At 40.4% G+C, this 20,561-nt stretch overlaps 1 protein-coding gene across 1 annotated transcript in view; it reads left to right on the top strand.

Moving 5' to 3' along the window:
* The first annotated feature begins 2,047 nt into the window (after positions 1 to 2,047).
* The window catches only part of LOC119698559 (opsin-5-like), a 30,034-nt gene continuing 11,520 nt past the window's right edge, over positions 2,048 to 20,561 (top strand). Inside the window, exons 1-2 of the mRNA XM_038130563.1 lie at positions 2,048 to 2,304; positions 10,772 to 10,977. Coding sequence (XP_037986491.1) covers positions 2,184 to 2,304; positions 10,772 to 10,977 — 327 coding nt within the window. The 5' untranslated portion in view covers positions 2,048 to 2,183. The remainder of the gene's footprint in view (positions 2,305 to 10,771; positions 10,978 to 20,561) is intronic.

The raw sequence follows: 20,561 nt of genomic DNA, 5'->3' as shown, positions 1-20,561 counted from the left end.
CTTTTACTACCTTCACTTGAACTGTGACTTGTTGTTATTTTTCCGGTTATTGTGATGGTGCAATCAATGGCTTTGTGATTTATATTGATAGCCACTCAGACTGACCCCTTGGATTTGAGGGTCAGAGGTGCCGAAGGTCCATCTTTACCCTCTGTGCCCAGGGAAGAGGGTTTCAATCTGGTACATTTGCAGTTTGTAAACTGTGTTTGCTCGTGTGGTTGGAGTCCATCTGGGAGCTGTTTGGGAGGGTTTGGCAGAGCTCCCTGAGCCACATGAGACCTTGCCATTTGGGCTGGCTCGGGATGATTCTGAGTGTGTAGCCAGAGGCAGTGAAGAGCCTAAAACACCTGGGGCTCTTCCTGGGACCAGTGAGGGTGGAACACCAGTTAGGACTCCTGCTGTGTTCATCCCTGACAAAAATCCATCTTGTCCACGCTGTGCTACCCAGTTTACTCGGATGCTGGGGTTGATTGACCATCTTAAGAGGACCCATGGGCAGAAAAGGGTCATCTTTAAATGCTCTAAATGTGGTAAACAAAATCTTAAATGCTACAGTATTGCTTTTCACGTCTCACAATGCAAAGGGAAGGTGCATGTGGCTCCAAGGGGTGAGTGGATCTGTGAGGTGTGCCAGCGAGGTTTTTCTACCAAGATTGGCCTGGGCCAACACAAGAGGTTAATGCATCCTCTTGTGAGGAATTTGGAACAGATTGTTGCCTCCCATCCCAAGGAATCATCAGCGAGGGGAGCCCACAAGAAGGTGTGGACTGAGGAGGAAGAGGCTCTTCTGGTGCAACTGGTGGAGAGGTTTGCCGGTAGCAGAAATATCCAAGTCCATTTTTCATGTACCTTCTCACAGTCACACTGTGTCAAACACAGTCTATACTATTTGTCTATACTGACACAGCATTTTAGTCTCTTTGTCCTTTTATACAACTGCCCACAGCATATGCTGCTCTAATCCTTTCAAAGCACTTTGTGAAGATAGTGAAGGCACTCGGGGATAATCTCTGTGAAGCCACTAAATTGGTCACCACTAAAGCACTGAGGGACATGAAACTAGGCTCCTGTAATCTGCAGAGGGAGCCTTTCTCTCATTTGGAAGCAGGGTCACCTGCAGACCCTCCAAACAAACCACAGCAGTTTGCAAAGCCTCTGTTCTTCACTGCAGGATGCCACCAGAAGAAGGAGAAAACTGCAAGCCGATCAAGGTATTAATCACTCCCAGTGTGTGAAGACTGGGGTGAGGGGAAAAATAATAATCAAAAAGGATACTTAACCACTTTGCTACTCCAGATGAAGTAATTTAGACTCAAGTTTTTAGTTATGACTACAACCTGATTGTTGAGAGAGTCCATTTCTAAACTACAATCATTGGTACCTCAGAAAAGACTAAAAGTATTCCTGGCTGACTCAAATCCCATGCACTTCAACAAAACAAGATCCCATTTTTCAACAGTATGGGAAAAATCCCACATCATACTTGGAGCTTACTCCAGGACTGGAGGGTCCTTAGCAGTCTAAAAATATGATCCAAAGTACTTACATTTTTTTTCAACCTGTACTGGAAATTACCTTCCCTTCTTTTTAAATTAACAACTATCCTGCTGGTCAAGTAAATTAATAGATTATTTTTTCTGCTTTTTTAAAGTCACATTCTCAGGCGATGACACCTCCCTGTTTGTTTTTTTTCACTGCGCCATTTTTTAATTTGTGTGTGATTTTTCCCGAATTTCATTTTAACTAAAATTCCACTCATCTTCAGTGAAGAAAAAACAGATGAAAGTACAGCTATGTAAGCAACATATCAGTATGGTGTGGGCGTGCCTGTGAGCCTGTAGGTTATGTGGTGTCACCTTATTTTAAAGGAAGTTTTCTCTTTTGTCAGATACACACTCTTCATTAGAGATTTTTGCACAAAGCAGTAATGAGGATTCAAGGAAGTCTTCTGTCTTTTGCTGGCCACAGGTTCACAGGCTGTATTAATAGATAGGATTAGTGAAGAAGAATAGGTCAGAAGGCTGCAAAGCTCCTGTCCCTTGAGATTTCCTTCTTTAGATCATTAGTCTTATTGAGAGCTCCCTTGAATACAGGGAGCAGAAACTGAGGAAAAGGCTGGAACCATTTTATTCAACAAGACATTCTGGGGAAGGGTGATTTCTGTATCAGAAACTCCACTGAAAATGTCTGTCCAGTTCTCTGCACAGGCACCCTGGAGGAACAACAACATCAGTTTTCTCACCAGAGAGGCAGCTGTAACAGAACAAGGAGAGACTATCATAGGTTTCTACCTGTTGGCTTTAGGTAGGTATTTGGCTTGGGTGTGAAAGGAAACTCTTAAATAGATGTTGTTGAACCCAAACTGATTCATTTGGGTTTTATCCCTAAAGGAACAGGATGGTAGAAAATGTAACTTTTTTTCAGCAATTGTAAGATCAGAGAAGTACATTTTGCTTTTGTTGAAAAGAGATTTATAATCAATGCAGAAATCTTGAGGAAAAATATATTGTCAAGCCTGTAAACTTTCAACTAATGTTCATTAAGCTTAATATGTGGGAAGATAAAAGAAGTATCTTATCAGAAGTATTCCATGTTTTCTTGTGGTTTAGTAGCACTGAATAAATGTTCCCTGATTTTCAGAGTTAGGGCTGTTGACAGTCAGTTGGCATCCTACAATTATCTTCTGGAAAGACACAAAATATATTTTGTGGTTCTTAACTTTAATTGTTTGTATTGTTCTTGCTTTAAATGCTGGATGCATATAGAAATTGACTTCTTCAAATAGGATCTAAGAAAGATCTAAGTACAAGAACCTTATCCTGTGTTAGCAGTCACAATCCCAAGTGTTTCTTTTAATTCTGCTGGAGGACAGCTAATCGTAAGTATATAACAGGGATTTGAAAATGGTACTCAGCATAAATGCACTCTGATACCACTGTAATTTTGGGTTGTTTGTTTAAATATTATCTATTTTGGGCAGACTTATTGCCAAACAGAAGGAAACTTTAAGAAAGTTCAAAGAGTGCAATCATGCTAGGCAATAAAAAATTTCAACTGTAGGACCTTACAGAAAAATAGAGGAAAATTTAACTTTTATTTAATCTGCTCTTCTAAATAGCATGTACAAAAATGTTTCTATTTTTAAATTATTTGCCTAGCTGATTTTTTTATTCTTAACTTATTACATATTTCAATTCACTTATTAGCCCTCTGATTACATTTGACAAAGGCTTGTGGAAGGTAAAATATTAAATGCTAAGTATTTTAAAATGTTTGCATGAGACTTTCTTATTTTTATCTCTAGAAATTAAGGAAAGTTGTGCTTAGAACAAAAACAGTGATTCTAGTAGAAATATATATGGCTTCTGTCTTAGGAGAGTGGTTGTAAGGTAAATCAGAGGTATTCCAATTTATCCCCATTCTGTTCACATATGTGTATCCCCTCATGAATGGCTGGGAAATGTCTGCACCATCAGCTGAAGAGTTAAGCAATTGCACTTAGGACTAGAAAGAACACCTTAGGTCAGCAAGGCCAGTCCCCTACAGAGACAATGTATAATCCCATTTACACAGCTATTATGCTCCCTCATATAACAGGCTAGGGGTTTTTTGGTGTTGTAATCACTCTTCCGATTGCAAGTGTGTTCCTGATTTTGTTTCTCTCTTGGATGGGAGCCTTCACCTAAGTTCTTAGCTAAAGTGATCACAACAACTTTATACAAATTTTGGTCATTCCTTTCAATTGAAATAAACTTTTGCTTGCAAATGACACCCTATGGCCAATCTATGTTCCTGAAGGAACAATCATACCTTGAACTCTACCTCTGTATTCCTATATTAAGCAATTGAGGGAATTTTATTTATTTATCTCCTCTCATAAGATCTTTTCCCCTGTCATCTCAGCAGCCTTATAGCCAGGACTGAATACAGCATCCAAGCAGGGTCTTGCCATCGCTAGTCACATTCATATTTACACTCTATCAACTCTACTGTACTGATCCCTCCCAGTATTGATTCTGCATCACACTGGTGGTTCAGACTTCTTCCATCAGTAAACCAGCAGAGATGTTCTCCTCCTCTGCTTCCTGGTAGTGATCTTACATCTTCCATCAAATATCTAGGTGTCTGAGCCTTTGGGCTATTGGGGTTTGATTTCTTCTGATCCTTCAGCCAAGCTTACAAGTGCTTTGCACATCACAGCTGCTGTTATTGAAACTTACCTCAAGATTCAAAATTTAAGTTCCTTTTCTTGCAGAGTATGTACAACCAGCAGAAGCACTACTCCAAGTTAAGTAGTGTAGATCTGGTTAAAATTGATGGATGTAGGTATACTTTTGGAAATGATAACTTTTGAAAAAATCTGTTAGTTATACATGAATCTGGAAAGTCCTAATTTCTTTTCTCCTCAAAGGTCTACTGTCACAGTTCTGCAAGCACTAACCACAGCAATTTATAGTTATTAGTTTTATGTACACCAATTACTCATTCTACCCCGGGAGCTGTGATGTGACAGAACAAGTTCTCTGTCATACAAACACCCCCTCTGGCAGCAGAGAAAAAAGGCCAGTCCATGTGCTAGCTTCCTGTACCTCTAGTGCTTTAGGGCTCTGGCAAGACTGTCTATATTGGCAGGAGTCTACGGACACTTCCATACACAAAACCCCAAAGATGTTCATATTTGATACTCTTGGGTTTTTGATGTCTTGGAAAATGGCTTCAGTGATTACACTTCTGTAGTTACCGAGTATTTTCTTCTCTTTTGAATTTAAATATGGCAGTGCAGCTTCTTGCAAATTCTGATGTACTTTTCCAAAACCAAGGAGATGTATGTGATTGGTAGTAGCATTTATCCAGAAGATGGGGTTCCTCTGAATCTCTTCACCTTCGCAGGATAAAGTCCTAAAAACCTAACTATATTTGGCCAAGTCTTCCCACGGTCACTTATCTTGACAGAGGTCATGAATATCCAAGAGCCGTGGTCTAACACCTTTTGCTGAGATAAGACCTCTGTGTGTCTCCTCCTGGAGATTCTCACAGGTGACAGGTAGCACAGCTGTCATTTGTGACAGACAGGACACTGATGTATGCATTGTATGTGGTACAGCAGCCAGGCCATTTTGGGTCCAGGTGAGGGCCTCTTCAGCACCCTGCATGGGAGCCTCAGTGCTGACACCACGAGCAAACCAGCAGGAAGCATGTGGTGAATTTTGCAAATGCTGATGGACATTGAGATCACAGCGCTCCTTCTTGACACCCAAGCCACTGTTCCATCATTCTTCTTGTTAATGCTGTGGCCAGGGGATCAGCAAAGTGGGAGGAAGGTGCAATGCCCATTTGACAGCAGTGATCCCCTCTTAGAGGGACTGTGTGAGTGATAGCAACCGCTGTGTTACCCTGTGCTAGGTCACCTGCGTCAGCATCCTCTTTCTGAAGGCAGCAGTCTCCTCCAATCCTTCCCTTCCATGAGCTCAAAACTGTCTCCAACAGACAGGTGAAAGCTTGTCCTGCTGCTGGGATTACATCTGACCCCTTTTTGCCTATGCCATAAGTGGTGCCGTACTGTGGAAAATCCTTGTACAGTTTAAATTATGAGGCACAATTTAAAAGCACTGCCCACTACTGCTGGCTTCTAGACATAGGGAAAAAATATAAATCATTTTTTGCTTCATAATTATTAACAGAAACTCCTAAATTGGGGTTTTTTTCTGCATTTATGCATAATTTGCTCTCTGTTTGCTTCCTCTCGTTTCACTCTTAACTGGACCTGTTAGAGTAAATACAAGGCATAAAAGGAAATTTTATGTCAATAGGAGAGAGTATTAATTAGAGGTCAAATTCTGGGTTTTTTTGTGAGTGCTTCCATCAGAAAGGCATGCTGAGTGCATTACCAATCTCATCAGTACAGACCACAAGATCCAAACATGCCTTTAAAAGGCACACACTTCCGAATGGTAATAGTAAACTGTTACTTGACAAGTGACAGAATGAGTGTTATTTTGGGATTTTGTTTGACAGATAAATCTGAGAAGGTGGGAAAGGAAACAAGCTATTCAAGGAACATTCATACCCAAAATGATTGCATTTATTGAACAAATAATCTGTCCATGCTTTGTCAAGACTAAAACAAGATGACTCTTTTCCTTCCTGCCAGAACTGGCAATATGCCCTGGACAGGATGTTGTGTGTGTATAATTGGCAGCAAAGACTGAAAACAGAGTAGGGTCACTTCACAGTTGCAATAGTTAATGACAGCTTTGCAAATTCTCTGGATTTTATCACTGCTTTAATTAAAGTTTTCTGGGCAGAAAATCTTTTGCAGCAAGCCTCTTCTGATAGGCATTTATGCTTGTGGATGTGTAGTTGTGTAACTGATTTCATTCATGCCTGCCCTGCATTAAGATGCTCAATCCAATTTCTGTTCTAGAGGAAGGTTATTTGCTGAGGAAAGAGCTTAGTTTGTCTTGTGACACTGAGCCTCACCTTTTGCTCTCACTTCTTGAGTTCTTCTGCTTAAGGTTTCATATATATTTTAAACTGTGTATGGCTGAGTTGTAACACTCATTCTTCTATTTCAGTCTTGCCAGGTTTAACGAGTAAAGGCCATGCAACAATGTCTAATAAGAGCAAGTCTAAGTAGAAAGCATAATAGCCTATTTTGGCTGGGCAGGGGTAAACTAATCTATGGGAAATGTGGATGACCAGCTCAGAGCTATCAATTCACTTTTGCCAAATTTAGTTCTTCAACAACATTAACAATGAAACTGCATGCAGCCTCAGGTGCTTATTGCTTGTTCAAGGACCATCTCAGGTACATGAGAAAAAAATAGGGCGTGTCTGAACGCACAGAATGGAGTGATTTGCCAGAAATACTTTTAAAATTACAATGTATTTTTTGATATTCTTAGAGTTAATCAATCTCAGTGTTCTTAGTTGCTTTCTGCAGAAAGATTTTTCAGTCTCCTTAGTCACTCTTTCTGGCTACTTTTCTGGTGCTTTCTTTGCGTGGGCTGGTGGGCATCACTCTGACACAGGAGTTTGTGAATAGCTGAAGGGCTGCCAAGCAAGCTGACTTTCACCAGCTTGCTTGGCAGCTCTTCTGTTCCTCTGTAAGAAGTCATGGATAACAGCACTAACCTCCCTTGTGGAGTGCTTTTGACATTTGTGCATTAAAATGCTCTCTTAGAGAGTGTTATTCCAGGAGAAGGATTACTACTGAATTATATAGGAGCAAACAACATTTTTAATACTGCTCTCCATCCTATTCCTCCTACCTCACAATGTTTGCAAAACTACTGATATATTTGCATTTTATCTGTGTATTTTGCCATGTCAGAAGATCTAGCACCTCTCTGATGAGCAACTCAAGTCAGACTGTGCTCATGGGAAGGATGTTGTGATCCCTCTCTGAACCTTATGCTAGGTGGCAGTGCTCAATTTCTACCTAGCTGCTATTTTTTTTCCTCTCTCGCCACATTTTGACCTCAGTTGAAATCTGTCTTTTTTCCCCAGGATTGCCTTATTATGCTGGGTTTGGATTTTGGGGTTGGTTTGGGTTTTTTCCTGCATACTGTTATGAGTGGATATTAGTGACAGTTTGCTAAGGATGGAATAAGTTCCCTCAGTTGTTTTTTTTTGCTAGCTTCTGTTTTACTGAGATGACACCTGGTAACATGGAGACACTTCAACGTTCAGAGGTTTCCTTCTGGACTCTTGATCTACCTCTGATGTCCCCTGAGGCACACACCACCTGAAATGCAGTTGAGGAGATCTCTGCCCTCACTGAGAGTGTCAGTGCTATTGCTCTGCTTGCCTTAAATTTTCATCCTCCTTCCCTGTTATGCTGTCAGGATTTGGGGGAGGAAGAGAGAGGGGTTGTTTGGTTTGAGCCGTTCTTTTAGCTGAGGTGATTTTCTGTTTTGTGGTGGTCTCTTTTGGTTTTTTAAGTCAGTCAATACAGGCAGCAGCCCAGATTAGCACGTGTATCTGATGGCACAGAGATTCAGTGTCCATACTCACTACTCCAGCTGACAGCACCTTTATGTGACCACTGATTTTGTTATTGCATGCTTTACCAAGAATTTATTTTCTTCCTTTTTTTTTTTTTTTTTAATCCAAATTAATATGGTCTACTACCCAGACTGACCATTTTAAAGACTGGATATGCCAGTGCAGGTTCTCCACTGCTTTGCTTAAAAGGACTGTGCCTACCTGCAGAAATCATACTCACTCTATAACCTTATCTCCCTCAATGTATCCCTCGTCTCCAACTTCAGTTTGTGAATGTAATTCCCAAAAATTATCACAAGTCCTCTGCCTGTCTCACCTCTCATTGCTCTAAAATGTGCAATGTTGTTTGATGTGATGTTTTGTTCAAGTTCTTCCTTAAGACACTTTAACTGAAAACTTCCTTACCCTTCAGGCTAGAGGGAGTTTGCTTTGTATATTCCCAGGAAGGGAGGTGTCTGACACTGTGAGGGTAGACCTCCTATCCATTAAAATGCACTGGTAAAATTTTGCTATTTACAAAGGAGGTGCCATTTTATTTTGTCTGCCATTTTAGCACTATGTCTTCATACGGACAGGGGAAAATATTTCATACCTACTGCCTTGATTACTATTTAACCTGGCAGAGGGTAGAACCAACAAATACAGACAAAACAACTCACATATTTGCGTTTCAAGCTATCCTCATTAATTCCCAAAGCCTTCCTTCCCTAGTGCCCTGCTCTGCCTATTTATAATACCTAGACTCAAACAAAAGTCACAAAATCCCTGAGTTGAAGTGCATGCAGTTGTTCAAAACAAGACTTGATTAAGAAACATTGTCACCTAGTGGCCAGAACAAGATATATTTATTATTGCTGATCTTGTAACAAGGTATACATAGAATGTATGTGTGTATCTCAGTGTATCATTGCACCAGTGATTATTTCCGGTAATACCATGGCTGACATTCCAGCTCTTCCCAGTTCAAATACTCTCCACATGTGCATTCACTAAAAAAGGTAGAGCAGCAGCAGCTTGGCAATGCTGCAAAGAGAAACTATTGAAAGTATATTGTTCTGCAGAAGAAGCAGTTCATAGAGCCATACAGAGGTTGTCCCATCAACCACCTCCCTCCCACTCCAAAGTGCCCAGAGCACCTCACTGGGAGGTATCTGCCCAGTCTCTTTCTTTACAGAACAAGTACCTTGTTCTTTGGCATTTCAGCTCCTGAGACTCCCACATGGCCTGGAGATGGAGAGGCAATTTCCTCCTCACCCTTCCTAGCCACAGCAGCCTGGCAGTGAAGGGCTGGATTCTTGACATTGAAGTGGTGCTTCCCGGAGGAAGGCAGCTGCCCTCTTGCTACAACATTAAACCTATCAGCCATCTTTCATCACGCAGACTCCTTTGAATATCCAGAGATGCTGTGCAGAGCCATCACGTCACATATCTCTTTATTGTGTTTGTTCATCTCTTGCTGAGTCGATATACAGCAGCCTTATTCTGGGGTATCTACTGTTTGTGCCTGGGCAGAGGGCTGTGGGTCCACTCTTTTCTCCCTCTCCTGGGAATATTGTAACCTGGCATAAGCCACCAGGTGTTGCATTCCTTACCCTGTTGTAGGCAGCAGACACTCAAAAGGGGTCATGTCTTGCTCTGCCTTGCCAAAGTGAAGCAAAGCCACCAATGTCAGAAGTGGCAGAGCTGGTTTGTGGGATAGAAGCAGGAGCCAGCGGAGGACCAGGTGCTGCCTGACCTGCTGCTCAGCCCTCCACCCTCTTAACTGGCTAAGCCATATTTTCAACACTGAACCTGACACTTATCAATATCCTTTCAGTTAAAAGTCATTAATCTCTGCACATCTATGTAATTTCAAAAAGTGGGATGCAAGCCACTAGGGTCTTGCGCTGATGGGCAGAGCAATAGCTGTGGACATTTGAAAACTCTAGGTCTCTCTAGCAGAGTAAGTGTCTGACTTTCAACAGCTTTACAGTTATCTCCCTTGTGTTTTGCTCACATACTTAGACATATACAGGTCTGACATCTCTGTTCCTGGAGAGTAAGAGAGAATGCAACTTTCTATAAAATTAAATAAAAGAGACTTTGAAGTTCTATTCCAAATATTCTCTTCATATAGATTATCATGTGCATTACTGAAAAATATTCCCCTCTGGGACAGACTTTGCTGCAAGGAGATCCTAGATTGTTCTAAGAGAAGAAACCTAGTTGTATTAGCTGCACTTTTCTAAGGAGAACTGATAAAGCAGCCCTCTGGCTACATGTGTGAACTTTCTGTATCCATTATTGTATATGAGGAACTTAACAGCTGTAGATTTTGGCAGATTGTTTGTAGTCTCTTCTCCATTCTACCAATCTTTCTTCCTTCCTATTTTCCCAGGTGTAACACTTACAAGTTTCATCTATCCACTTAAGGAAAAAAACTTCAGGGAAAAAATCCACTTCGGCCCCTTAAATGGTGCATCTTCAGTAGGTGTAGCAGCAGCTCTTTGTCTTTGTTCTGTTTTATTGCTGCACTCAATTACTTGCTCCTACTACTGAAATGCACCCAGCTGCTCAAAAAGGTTTCATGCATAGTTTTCTAGTGGATAATCTGGTTTAATATACCTCCAGTGGAACAAAAGGAAATTTTAGAAGATATGTCATACATTTACACACTCTACAGCTTCTTTATTTGCTTTTTGATTTCATAGAATAATAGAATGGACTGAGTTGGAAAGGACCTTAAAGATCATCAAGTTCCATGGATATAATTTTTTTTTTCCAGGTTGGTTGTCTTGGTTTGGAAACAGCATTGTGATTTTTGTCCTGTATAAACAAAGACATTTTCTGCAGCCTACCGACTACCTCACATTTAACTTGGCAGTGTCAGATGCCAGTATCTCTGTGTTTGGTTATTCACGGGGCATCATTGAAATCTTCAATGTCTTCAGAGATGATGGATTCATTATCACGTCAATATGGACTTGCCAGGTAAGACTGGATTACATTTATTTAATCTGACAAAATTAATCTGACTCAAGGGGTGTAGCTATTTCTGTGGGTGTGCTGTATATAAATAACAAGACAGCACCCAAAGCATGAAAGAAGGTAGTCACAAGCCTTTCAAAAGGAGTGTGTTCTCTTTTGTTACACCTCTAAATCTATGCATTTGATTGGTGCTTCACCAATTTTCCATGGGTTTTTTTTCCTATGTATTCGCAACAGTTATTACTAGTTTGGTGGTTTTTATGTCATGTCAGAGCTCACACTCATGTTGGAAAATCAAGGCATAGGCTGTGCTTGTCTTCAGATCACCTGAAGCCAACCTGCTTGTTGCTTTAAGATAAATGCTAAAGTGCCAGTGTCGACTCCTGCTTGACAAGGTGTGTAGAGCAAAGCCTCCACAGAGCATTTGGGCATAACCATACGTTTTAGCGTGCAATGTTTTGCACTAACTCAGTTGCAACTTTTTAATCACTTTTCTAAACTCTTGGTTGATTCATTGCCTGTGGTAGAATGAGTGATTTAACTTTATGATGCAGTCATAATCTTGGAGGCAGCTCTTTGTTGGAGTATTCAGAAAAAGTTATTACTGTTCATTCCGAAACATACCTGTGTGGGCAGAATATAAATGCACCCCATGGACAGACAGGCACAAAGCTGGCTCCCTGGTGCATTCAGTAACATCTGTGAGAAAGATTATACTCTGTTTCATCAGGGAATCAAAAATCTGAAAATGACAGGATAGCCTACGGCAAGGTATAAGAAAGATCATGATGAAGGAAAAGGGAGAGAAAAATAATCCTCTTTTCTTGGAGGCTTGGTTTTTTGGGGTTTTTTAAGGAGGAAGTTGAGCTGTTGTGCCACACAGATGAAAGAACATTTACAGGTCATGTCCCCTCCATTTCAATGAAAAAGTTCTATTTATGCAGAGAGGAAGACTTCCTGTAGGAGACTGATTAACCTAGGAGCTGTAACTTAATCTAAAAAATTATTATTTTATTGTTTAAAATGTATCTCTATAGTCCATTGGCAGAAAACAATTCATCAAAATGAAGCTAATTATTTCCTCAGCAAAATCGCACTTTCTCTGATGAGATGACCTACAGTTGCAGTCTAAGGTCTGTTAAACAGAAACTCTGAATTCTTCATTAATGGAAAACTTTGAAGTCATCAGATAAATGAACATATACCTGAAAACTGTAAGATTCACACCCATATTCAGAATTAAACAGATGCATATTTTCCCCACTCTTTCAAGGAAGGTTGGAGCTATGACTAAGAAAGGAAAGGTAAAATCTGCATCTCCAGGTTCTGTTTTAGCTTTGTTGCAGATTTCCTGTGTACGACAGGGTAAGCCATTTAGTGTGAAATCCTGACCCTAGGTCAGTGGCGTAACTTAATGCTTATAACTCACAAGGCTGAAAGAAGTAACATTGAATGACCTTTCTGCATTCCTGCTCCAAGCTCTTTCAGAGCCCTGTCTGTACTGTAGCTCCTTTTTTTGGGCTGTAGAAAACAACACACAGAGGAATTGGCAAGGCATGGCACACTGTCTCTCATCTTGGTTTGCATGGGAACTTCTGTCAGCAGACTTACAAATTTCTTTTATTGTGCTTTTGCCTGGGAATACCTCTTTGGCTAACTTGGAGCTAATAAATCTTGTTATGATGATCCAATTTTTTTTTTAATTTAAAAATATTGGGATAGAGGGATGCTTGAACTTTGTGAGATGGATGTGTGCTTAATCTTGCTGTACTTGAACTGCCATTTCAAGGCAAGGAATGGTCCATACCATTTTTAGAGTACCCAGATATTTTGTTGGTCAGTCTGTGTTTAGTAGTAGGGTTTGTATCTTCTTCTTTTAATCAGTATTCATTTGTAAAGTTTGGATATCAAGCAAAGTTTTAAGGTATTGGGATCCAAGGACTTTGAGCAGGACACTAATAATGCATTGGCTTTTCTTAACACACTGATGTGCAAAGCATTAAAGTTTCTACCTTGGTAGTCCTCTGTAAGCTCTAGAGAGTAACACACACAAATCATTTCAAATTTGAATTTATGCTGTTATTAATACTAATTAAAATAAATGGTAGTCTGGAAAAGTCAATTTGTACTTTGAATTAAGTTTGGATTTGTTGTGGCTTGTTGAGTGGTCAAGCTGGTTACGGATTGTTGAGAGAACATCATGTAGGATTCCTGTTTCCATCAAGATTTTGTTCTGTCTTGGGGAATCTCAAAAACATGTGTAAACCCTGACATCCATCTTCTTGATTAATAAACTTGACAAAACAGAAGCCAGTGATGAAAAATAGGTTATGGAAATAGAGTGGCTGGATTCTAATAAGAATATTGTGCAGAAATAGCAGGAAGCTTCTGTGCATAAAAAAAAGATGTGAAATCATCTGTGTGTGTAGGCAGCCAGCACAAAGGTAATTCTGAAAATGTTTAATATAGAACAGCAATAGTGTTTGATTGGTGTAGTCTGAATTTGTAGTTATAGAAGGGGTCTTAACAGCAGAAATAGAGAGAATATGAGGAGTGAAATAGGTGGAACACGAGGAATGAGGACCTTTGTGCCATGAGGGTAAAGCCCATGCTTTCTGTCAGGACCGGCTGAAGTCGGTGTCTCTGGCTCTCCTCATGCACTCAGGCTCCTCTGCAAGTAGCTGGGGTGGCACTTTGCATACATGAGCATGGCTCTTTCCTTAGCATGGCCCATGTGTTTTCCCTTACTTGGTTTATTTTGCTGAGTCCAGAGGATAGCCTTATTTGGTTTTCTGTCATTGTCTGGTTCACTACACATTTGCTCCTATTGATCAGTTTCTGCTGTCAGGAACGCTTAGGAAAATTTTATTTTCCCAAGCTAGCCTGTCATTTCTGTTTATGAAGAAATTTCATGAGCTCACCTCACTTAATCCACCTAACTATTTTGTTTTCCTCTGACTCGGGTCTCCTGTGCCCTCAGGTAACATTTTTCAACATTAAGGTTCACCATCCTTGGCTGCCACAGTTGAAGGGAGTGGGGGAAAGACAGACAAAGAGTACTTCTCTCAAAACAGCCTGGTTTTTGAAAACTCTCTGTAACAAAAGATGTATCTCCAGCTACCAGGACAATCTCACTGCATACCTGCTGAAAAGGACAGAGAGGAGTTCTCCTGTTCTCCTCTTCTCTATGGAAGAAACAACACTTTTCTTTCTCATGCCAAACATTATTTTTTGAGTCTGACAGGGCTCTTCTCTCAAGAATGAGGTTACATGGATACATCTGTATCCAAATGCTGCCTCTGCTGAATGCTCCGTACAAATACAGTTTTCCAGTAGCGGCTTTTGGAATCTGTTTTCACTTTTATACCTCTGCTCTACCACTGTCTCTTTCCTGAAATGGACAGAGGAAGGATAGTCCATCTCTGGCACATTCAATTTTTTAGCCTCTCCTAATATGATCAGTAAGTAAACTGGTTCATATGGTGAATTTTAGGTCAGGGAATGTAACCCAGTGACCAAGAGCCATCTGTTTCCCTATTGACCATATTCCTAATGAAAAGCTATCTCAGAATATATTTTTGTCATTCACATATTTTTTTATTTGTATGTTCTGCTGAACCAGAAGTTGCAGTGAAATCTGTAAGTAACATTGTGTGCAAATGTTCATGTAGGAAGTAGAGAAATACTCATTCTCAACAGGCAAACATGGCTTCTTCTGAACTTTATTTATCAAGTGATAGAAAGTTTTTCTTGTATTTTTCAATCACGTGGCAAATACAACAAAAGATGCAGATTTCAGGAGGCCTCTAAATGCAGGGAAAGGATTATAACCTATCTGAACTCCATAGATACATTGCAGTCATGTCTGAAAACAAGAATGGACTATGGAGTGCCTTAGAATTTGAAATCCTTCATAATCCTGGTACTTCAGGTTAAATTTGTTTCCAGTAGTTCACTTTTCTAATTTTTTAATGATTTTTGATAATGCAGTTTGGTTATTTAAACATTAATTTTTCAAACACTTAAAGCTTTTACTATGAGCATCAAGAAAAATGACTGTTCTTACCATGTGCTCATCCTGTTGACATAGGCTTCTTTTAAAACACATTTCTTATTTCTGACCGTTTTTAACATGTAAGATGTGTCTGGGCAGTGCACCCCAGAGCTCCAGATCACAGACATACCCCCTGTCCCTGACATGCTGACTGACACCGTTACCACAGATGCACTCACCTCACTGTCAGCCTAGGTATTCCCAGTCCATCTGGCCAGCCAGATGGTGCCAGAGCATCCCCAGCAGATCTGTCTCTGCACAGAAACATCCTCTGGAGCAGCCATTTTTTAAAAAAAAGTTCCACTTTGAGGTCTTAGTGAGCACCAGGGTAGCTTGTGTGACAGGATCCAGCTGACACTGACTCTGTCCCTGCAGCCTACTCTCACCATCACATGGGCCAGCCTTTAAGGACCTGCCTTCAGCCTCACAAAGCTGCTTCCTGTTGAGCAGAATAAAAAAGGTACTGAGGGGAGCAGAAGAGAGAGAAATTACTTCATTTCATCCTGTGGCTGGGTTTACTACAAAGCAGGGAGGAAATCTGGTTTTGAATCCTGCAGTGCTTCCATGCTTCAAACAGCGCTTCTTTACTCCTGTCTGGCGTACCCTGCACAGGAGCCCGTGGCAATGTGGTGGTCAGCAGTAAGCCCCACACTGCACACAGGTATCGCTCTATTCTGTGAGCCCTAATACGCTCATGCACAGTTTGCCTGACAGCACCAGATCTCTAGAGTATGTGCATCCCAAAAGGACATGGTGTGGCCAGGAAGTCAAAGTTATCTGGATTTAGTGTGTATGCATTGAGGAGTAAGTGGCCCACAGATGTCTTGGATTTCTTGCGCTTTAGCAGATTTTCCAGATTGTGATGGGTAACTGATCAAGTTGCCATCTGAAATCCCAGATAGATAGGGATGTCTAAGAAAAGCTAAATTAGATGTGCAACATCCCTGTTTTAACAATGTGCTATTGGATAAGGAGGGTTCCCTTCCCTCCAATGGATGTCTTACACTAATGTAGGGAACCTCTTTTAGTCTCTAGCCCCAGTATTTGTTTGCTTTAGCAATTGCTGGGCACCCCCTTATAATGAATAGTCCTGGGTCTGTGTTCCAAAATGAATCCAGCTCTCCCACACAGTCCATGGAGGTAAAGGGGGAATGGGTCAGCAATCCCTCTGCTTTTCACAGTGACACTGATAATTTTTGAAAGGTCTTACACAGTTAAGGGAAGGAAATGGCTGTGAATACCAAGGAATTTCAATCTTTTGTGTTGAGTAGTTAAATAGGAAAAATCAAGCAGAGAGTGAAACATGTCCATCCCCTTGTTCTGTTGGCTTCCTTACGAGCCTCATTTGCTCACCAGCTTTGCCACCTCCCATCTAGGAGCAGAGCTCAGAGCCACAACCCTCCTCTCTCCAGGCAAGTGACCAAAGCCTGCAAAGCTGAGCACATTGGCCCTTGCCCCTTTTTGGAGATTCAGCTTCCAGCCACTCCCTCTTGCTAGCACTTAAGTAACTCCAGTATTTTGGGTGTTATTAAATATCTAGGGCTCTCTCATGGTATTCTGAGAAGAAATGATGTCCATCTTTTGTAAAAACTAGAACTGAATATCTGAAATACCAAAAAGAAAATTGCAACAGTAGGAAATGCTGAGAAAAGTATGACGAAAACACATGAGCTCCTTTCTGAATTTTTGAGGGCAGGGCTTTTAATCTTGAATAAATTATTTTGTGTTTTATTAATAGCATTTCCTCTCTCAGAACATGCATTTATGTCTTTTCCTATGTGTAGATTGTAAAATATTGCTAAATCTTGTCTGAGGAGGAAACAGAGGATTAATACTTTCTTCTTTTAACAAAATCTTCTGTAAATTGTCTGATAAATCAAAAACCCTAAAGGCATTTATGGTCTTATAAACATAAGAGTGAATTTGGAGCACATTGATTTCTATCCATTTAATATAACTCATCAAACAAACCAATTGTTTACATAGCTAGACTATTGACTCTCTTGACTTGGTTAGTGATTTTATGTGTTTTATAAATACCAAGAAAGTGTTTACACATTACTTTGGGTGGAGTGGTACTCCCTCACATTCTGGGGAGATGAGAGACCACAGTAGCTCCACAGTCCATGTGAAGTCCAGTAATAAAAGCAATGCCAGATGGGACGGGCCAAAATTAAAACCTCACAAGTTTTCTTTTTACTGCCTTCCCAGTACAGCTGCTGGGGAGATTACTGAGGACAGACAGCCACTACTGCTAAATGTCTGTACACATTGTTTGTCAGGCTTGTTCCAGCTTAACCCCCCATTCACATTTCTCCATCATCCATTAATTTTTTCCCTTCACTTTTTCTGAAACAAATTCATATCTCAATTATGAACACTGGAATGTATCCTCATTCTTGTTTCTTTGCCTACCTGAGATTTGGATACTGAAATATAAAGTTGCAGAGGTAGTAGTCTTCCCTGTTTCTTTATTTCTGATCTGCCTTCATATAATCTAAAGAGTGTACACACTGCAGTCAAAGAGGTAAAGGCAACTCGTGTAGACATCTGTGAACTGAATTTTAATGAGAAAAATACTTCATCTGCAGGGAAGGGGGGAAAGACTGCCTTTGCACAAACAGAATCATTAGCAACGTAGAAGATCATTTCAGTGTAACTAATGTGACTTCAGGGAAGTTCCGCCAGTTTTCATTAGTCATGAATTCTCCTTCATTTTCCTCTAAATGAGTATTTCTGCAGTCAATTGCAACTAATTAGATAAGTTATATGTTTGGTAGTGAAGATTTATGAATCCCAAACTATCTGTTTCCTTGCTTAACAAGTCTGATGTAGCCCCTGCTGTGACACCCAAGCACTGTGTCAAACCACACACTGCTGCCTGGATTGGGCATCCGTTGCCTGAGAGTGATCCTACAGAACCAGGAATTTACAAAGCCTAAGCTTTGATTTCTGTACTTGCTTTTCCTCCCAGAGGGCCTTGAAAGACCCTTTTCTTGAATCTCTGTGTGGAAAATAGTAGCCTTCAACATCCTTCTGTGCTGATGTCTAAGATATTAAATGTTTTCTTTCAAAAAATACTGTCCATTACTCCTTCATCATTCAAGATCTTCTCACTATAGGGCTGATCAAATAATATTCTTCTGACTTCTCTCTCCATGCTACATCCTCTCACTGGCTTTTAAGCAAAATTTCATATGAAATTAAAATACCGCACTGATACATTTTGTGAATACCTTATATAGTTCTATCTCACATGTACTCATCTTCTCTATCACAAACATTTATTCCATTAAGTGAGTACACTGATAGTACTTAGGAAGCAAATCAGGTCCTGGCCTAGATCTTGTGCTGAGTGAATCAATGACAAGATGACTGCTGCTTGCAATGGGCTGTATATGACAGGATATCCAGGACTTCCACACCACTGTCCCTGCAGAAAGGGATGGTGTTGCATCTGGTGGGTTTCGAGATCGCTCATTAAGGCCAAGAATAAACTGTATTTTTTATACTTCTTTCCGTGCTCTCCCTGATCTACTAGGGCTCCTTGGAAATTCTTGTGACTCTCCTGTTGTTTTGGTACAGGATCCATAGGGGACAGGAGTGTTAACCTAAGAGGAGATCTGCTAGTAGCCATGCAGCTTTTTCAGGTTTTCAGGAAGATAACATGTTCCTGTCTTGGCCACTTAAGGTCGAGCTGGTACCATCACTAACCTGCCCTGCCTTTTCCCTAGGACCTTCCTGAGCACAAGAACAAGTTAAATTCTAGGCATTCAGACAGCAGTCAGAGATGTCCTTGTATAAACCTGAGGGTGGCTACGTAAGCAGATTGCTTCTTGTTGGGAAGCAGTGCAGGGTTGTACTTCGGAGAATGTTTAGGGTCACTTGTAGTCTCTGGGCTGTCCTGGCAAAGTCCATGAACATTGGTACCTCTGATTCCCTTGAGGTGTGTAAACCTCAAGAAACATTTAATATGATATTCTGAAACAGAAAAGAAAATACTTTAAAATTTTTTTTAATCTGATGTGCATGGATTTCAGTCATCTACAAGCCACAAAGCCAAGCCTGGCCTTCTATGTTAATGTAAAGATGAGACAGGTGACTCTTCTTTTATCTATGTATTTGTTTGTTTGTATTAATGGTGATGATGACAACGAACAAGTAGACTCTGAATTAACATCACTACAGTGGAGAGGAGTTTTGGCTCAGGCCCACTGAAATTTACAGTGTAGCACTCATGTTCCCAAAGGGCAATGCTACATTTCCTATCCAGTGCTTCTTAATTTCCCTCTACACTAATTCAAAGAAAGACAATGGCAATTCAGCATTTAACCTGAAGATGGGAATCTTTCCATTGTGTCTAAATCATCTGGTGGTATGAGCTACATGCTCCCTGTTTATTCTTCATGGGGAGGCATGAGAGGCATAAAACCTGCCATGATCCCATGGCATCTACCCAGAGCTAGAAAGCAGGTGAGTTCCCAAGCATTTGGAGATGGAGTATCTGAAGCAAGATTATTATCTGATGAGGCTGTGTAATGAAATTCTGCATCAATTTCTATCTATTCATTAAATGCTGTGCCTTCAAGGGCATCCCCACCAATGGTGGGGTTGTTGCATTCATAGATGTGCTCCTTGATAGGGGCAGGAGTAGAAATTGTGGCCTGAGAGGCTGCAACTGCAGTAGCTAAAGGTCAGCCCAAAGTAAGTATACCTTGAACCTCAATTGATTAACCTGATAGATGAAACTGAATTCCCCAGGTTCACTAAAGCCAAAACTTGACCTGCATACAGTAATAGTGGCACTGAACATCCATTAACTATATAGTATAATTAGCATAATTACATATCTGGACACATAATAGTATGGTCTAAATACTGCATTCATATTTTTCTATCTTTAAAATATATGCCAGCCACAGAAAGATTGAATCACTTTGTGAGTGGAAAATACAGAATGTTTAATGCTCTCACTTAATGGTTTAAACTCTCTAATCCTGTAGCATATCAGTTCTCATTGTTTACTTATACATGGAGGGGCATTTGTGTCAGAGCCCTCCAATGACTTGGGTTGATGCCATCACCTCTAAGCATAGCCACCCTCGAAGCCTGCTGAGACATTTTAAAAGGCAGAAAGCAAACATACCAGAACAATGTCTCATGAGCAAAAGATGTTGTGGGAACTGTAGTAAATGGTAAGTCTCTTTCAGCTCCTGTATCGAAGAAAATCTCAAAGAAACTATCTGAGTGCTTTAGGAACACTATGCATTGTGTGTTTTAAGTAGTCTTTTGTGAAGACTAATTTTGATTATTGAACTCAGTAGTCCTTCTAGAACCTCTGTGAATACAGAGTTACTGTAGTCCAGTTGACACATAATAGTATATTTGAGAGATGGGCGAATTACTTTGTCATCAGACTCAAGTGGAATATTTTTGCACTTACTTCAAACTTTAAGAAATTGTTAAATTTAAAATTAAGTTTTTAATTTTAAAATATCTATTGCAAGGTACCTATAATTGCTTTTACAAATGT

Source organism: Motacilla alba, chromosome 3 (assembly GCF_015832195.1).
Source record: "Motacilla alba alba isolate MOTALB_02 chromosome 3, Motacilla_alba_V1.0_pri, whole genome shotgun sequence".
In the NCBI taxonomy this organism is placed as follows: domain Eukaryota; kingdom Metazoa; phylum Chordata; class Aves; order Passeriformes; family Motacillidae; genus Motacilla; species Motacilla alba.
This window is presented reverse-complemented; position numbering and strand designations above follow the sequence as displayed.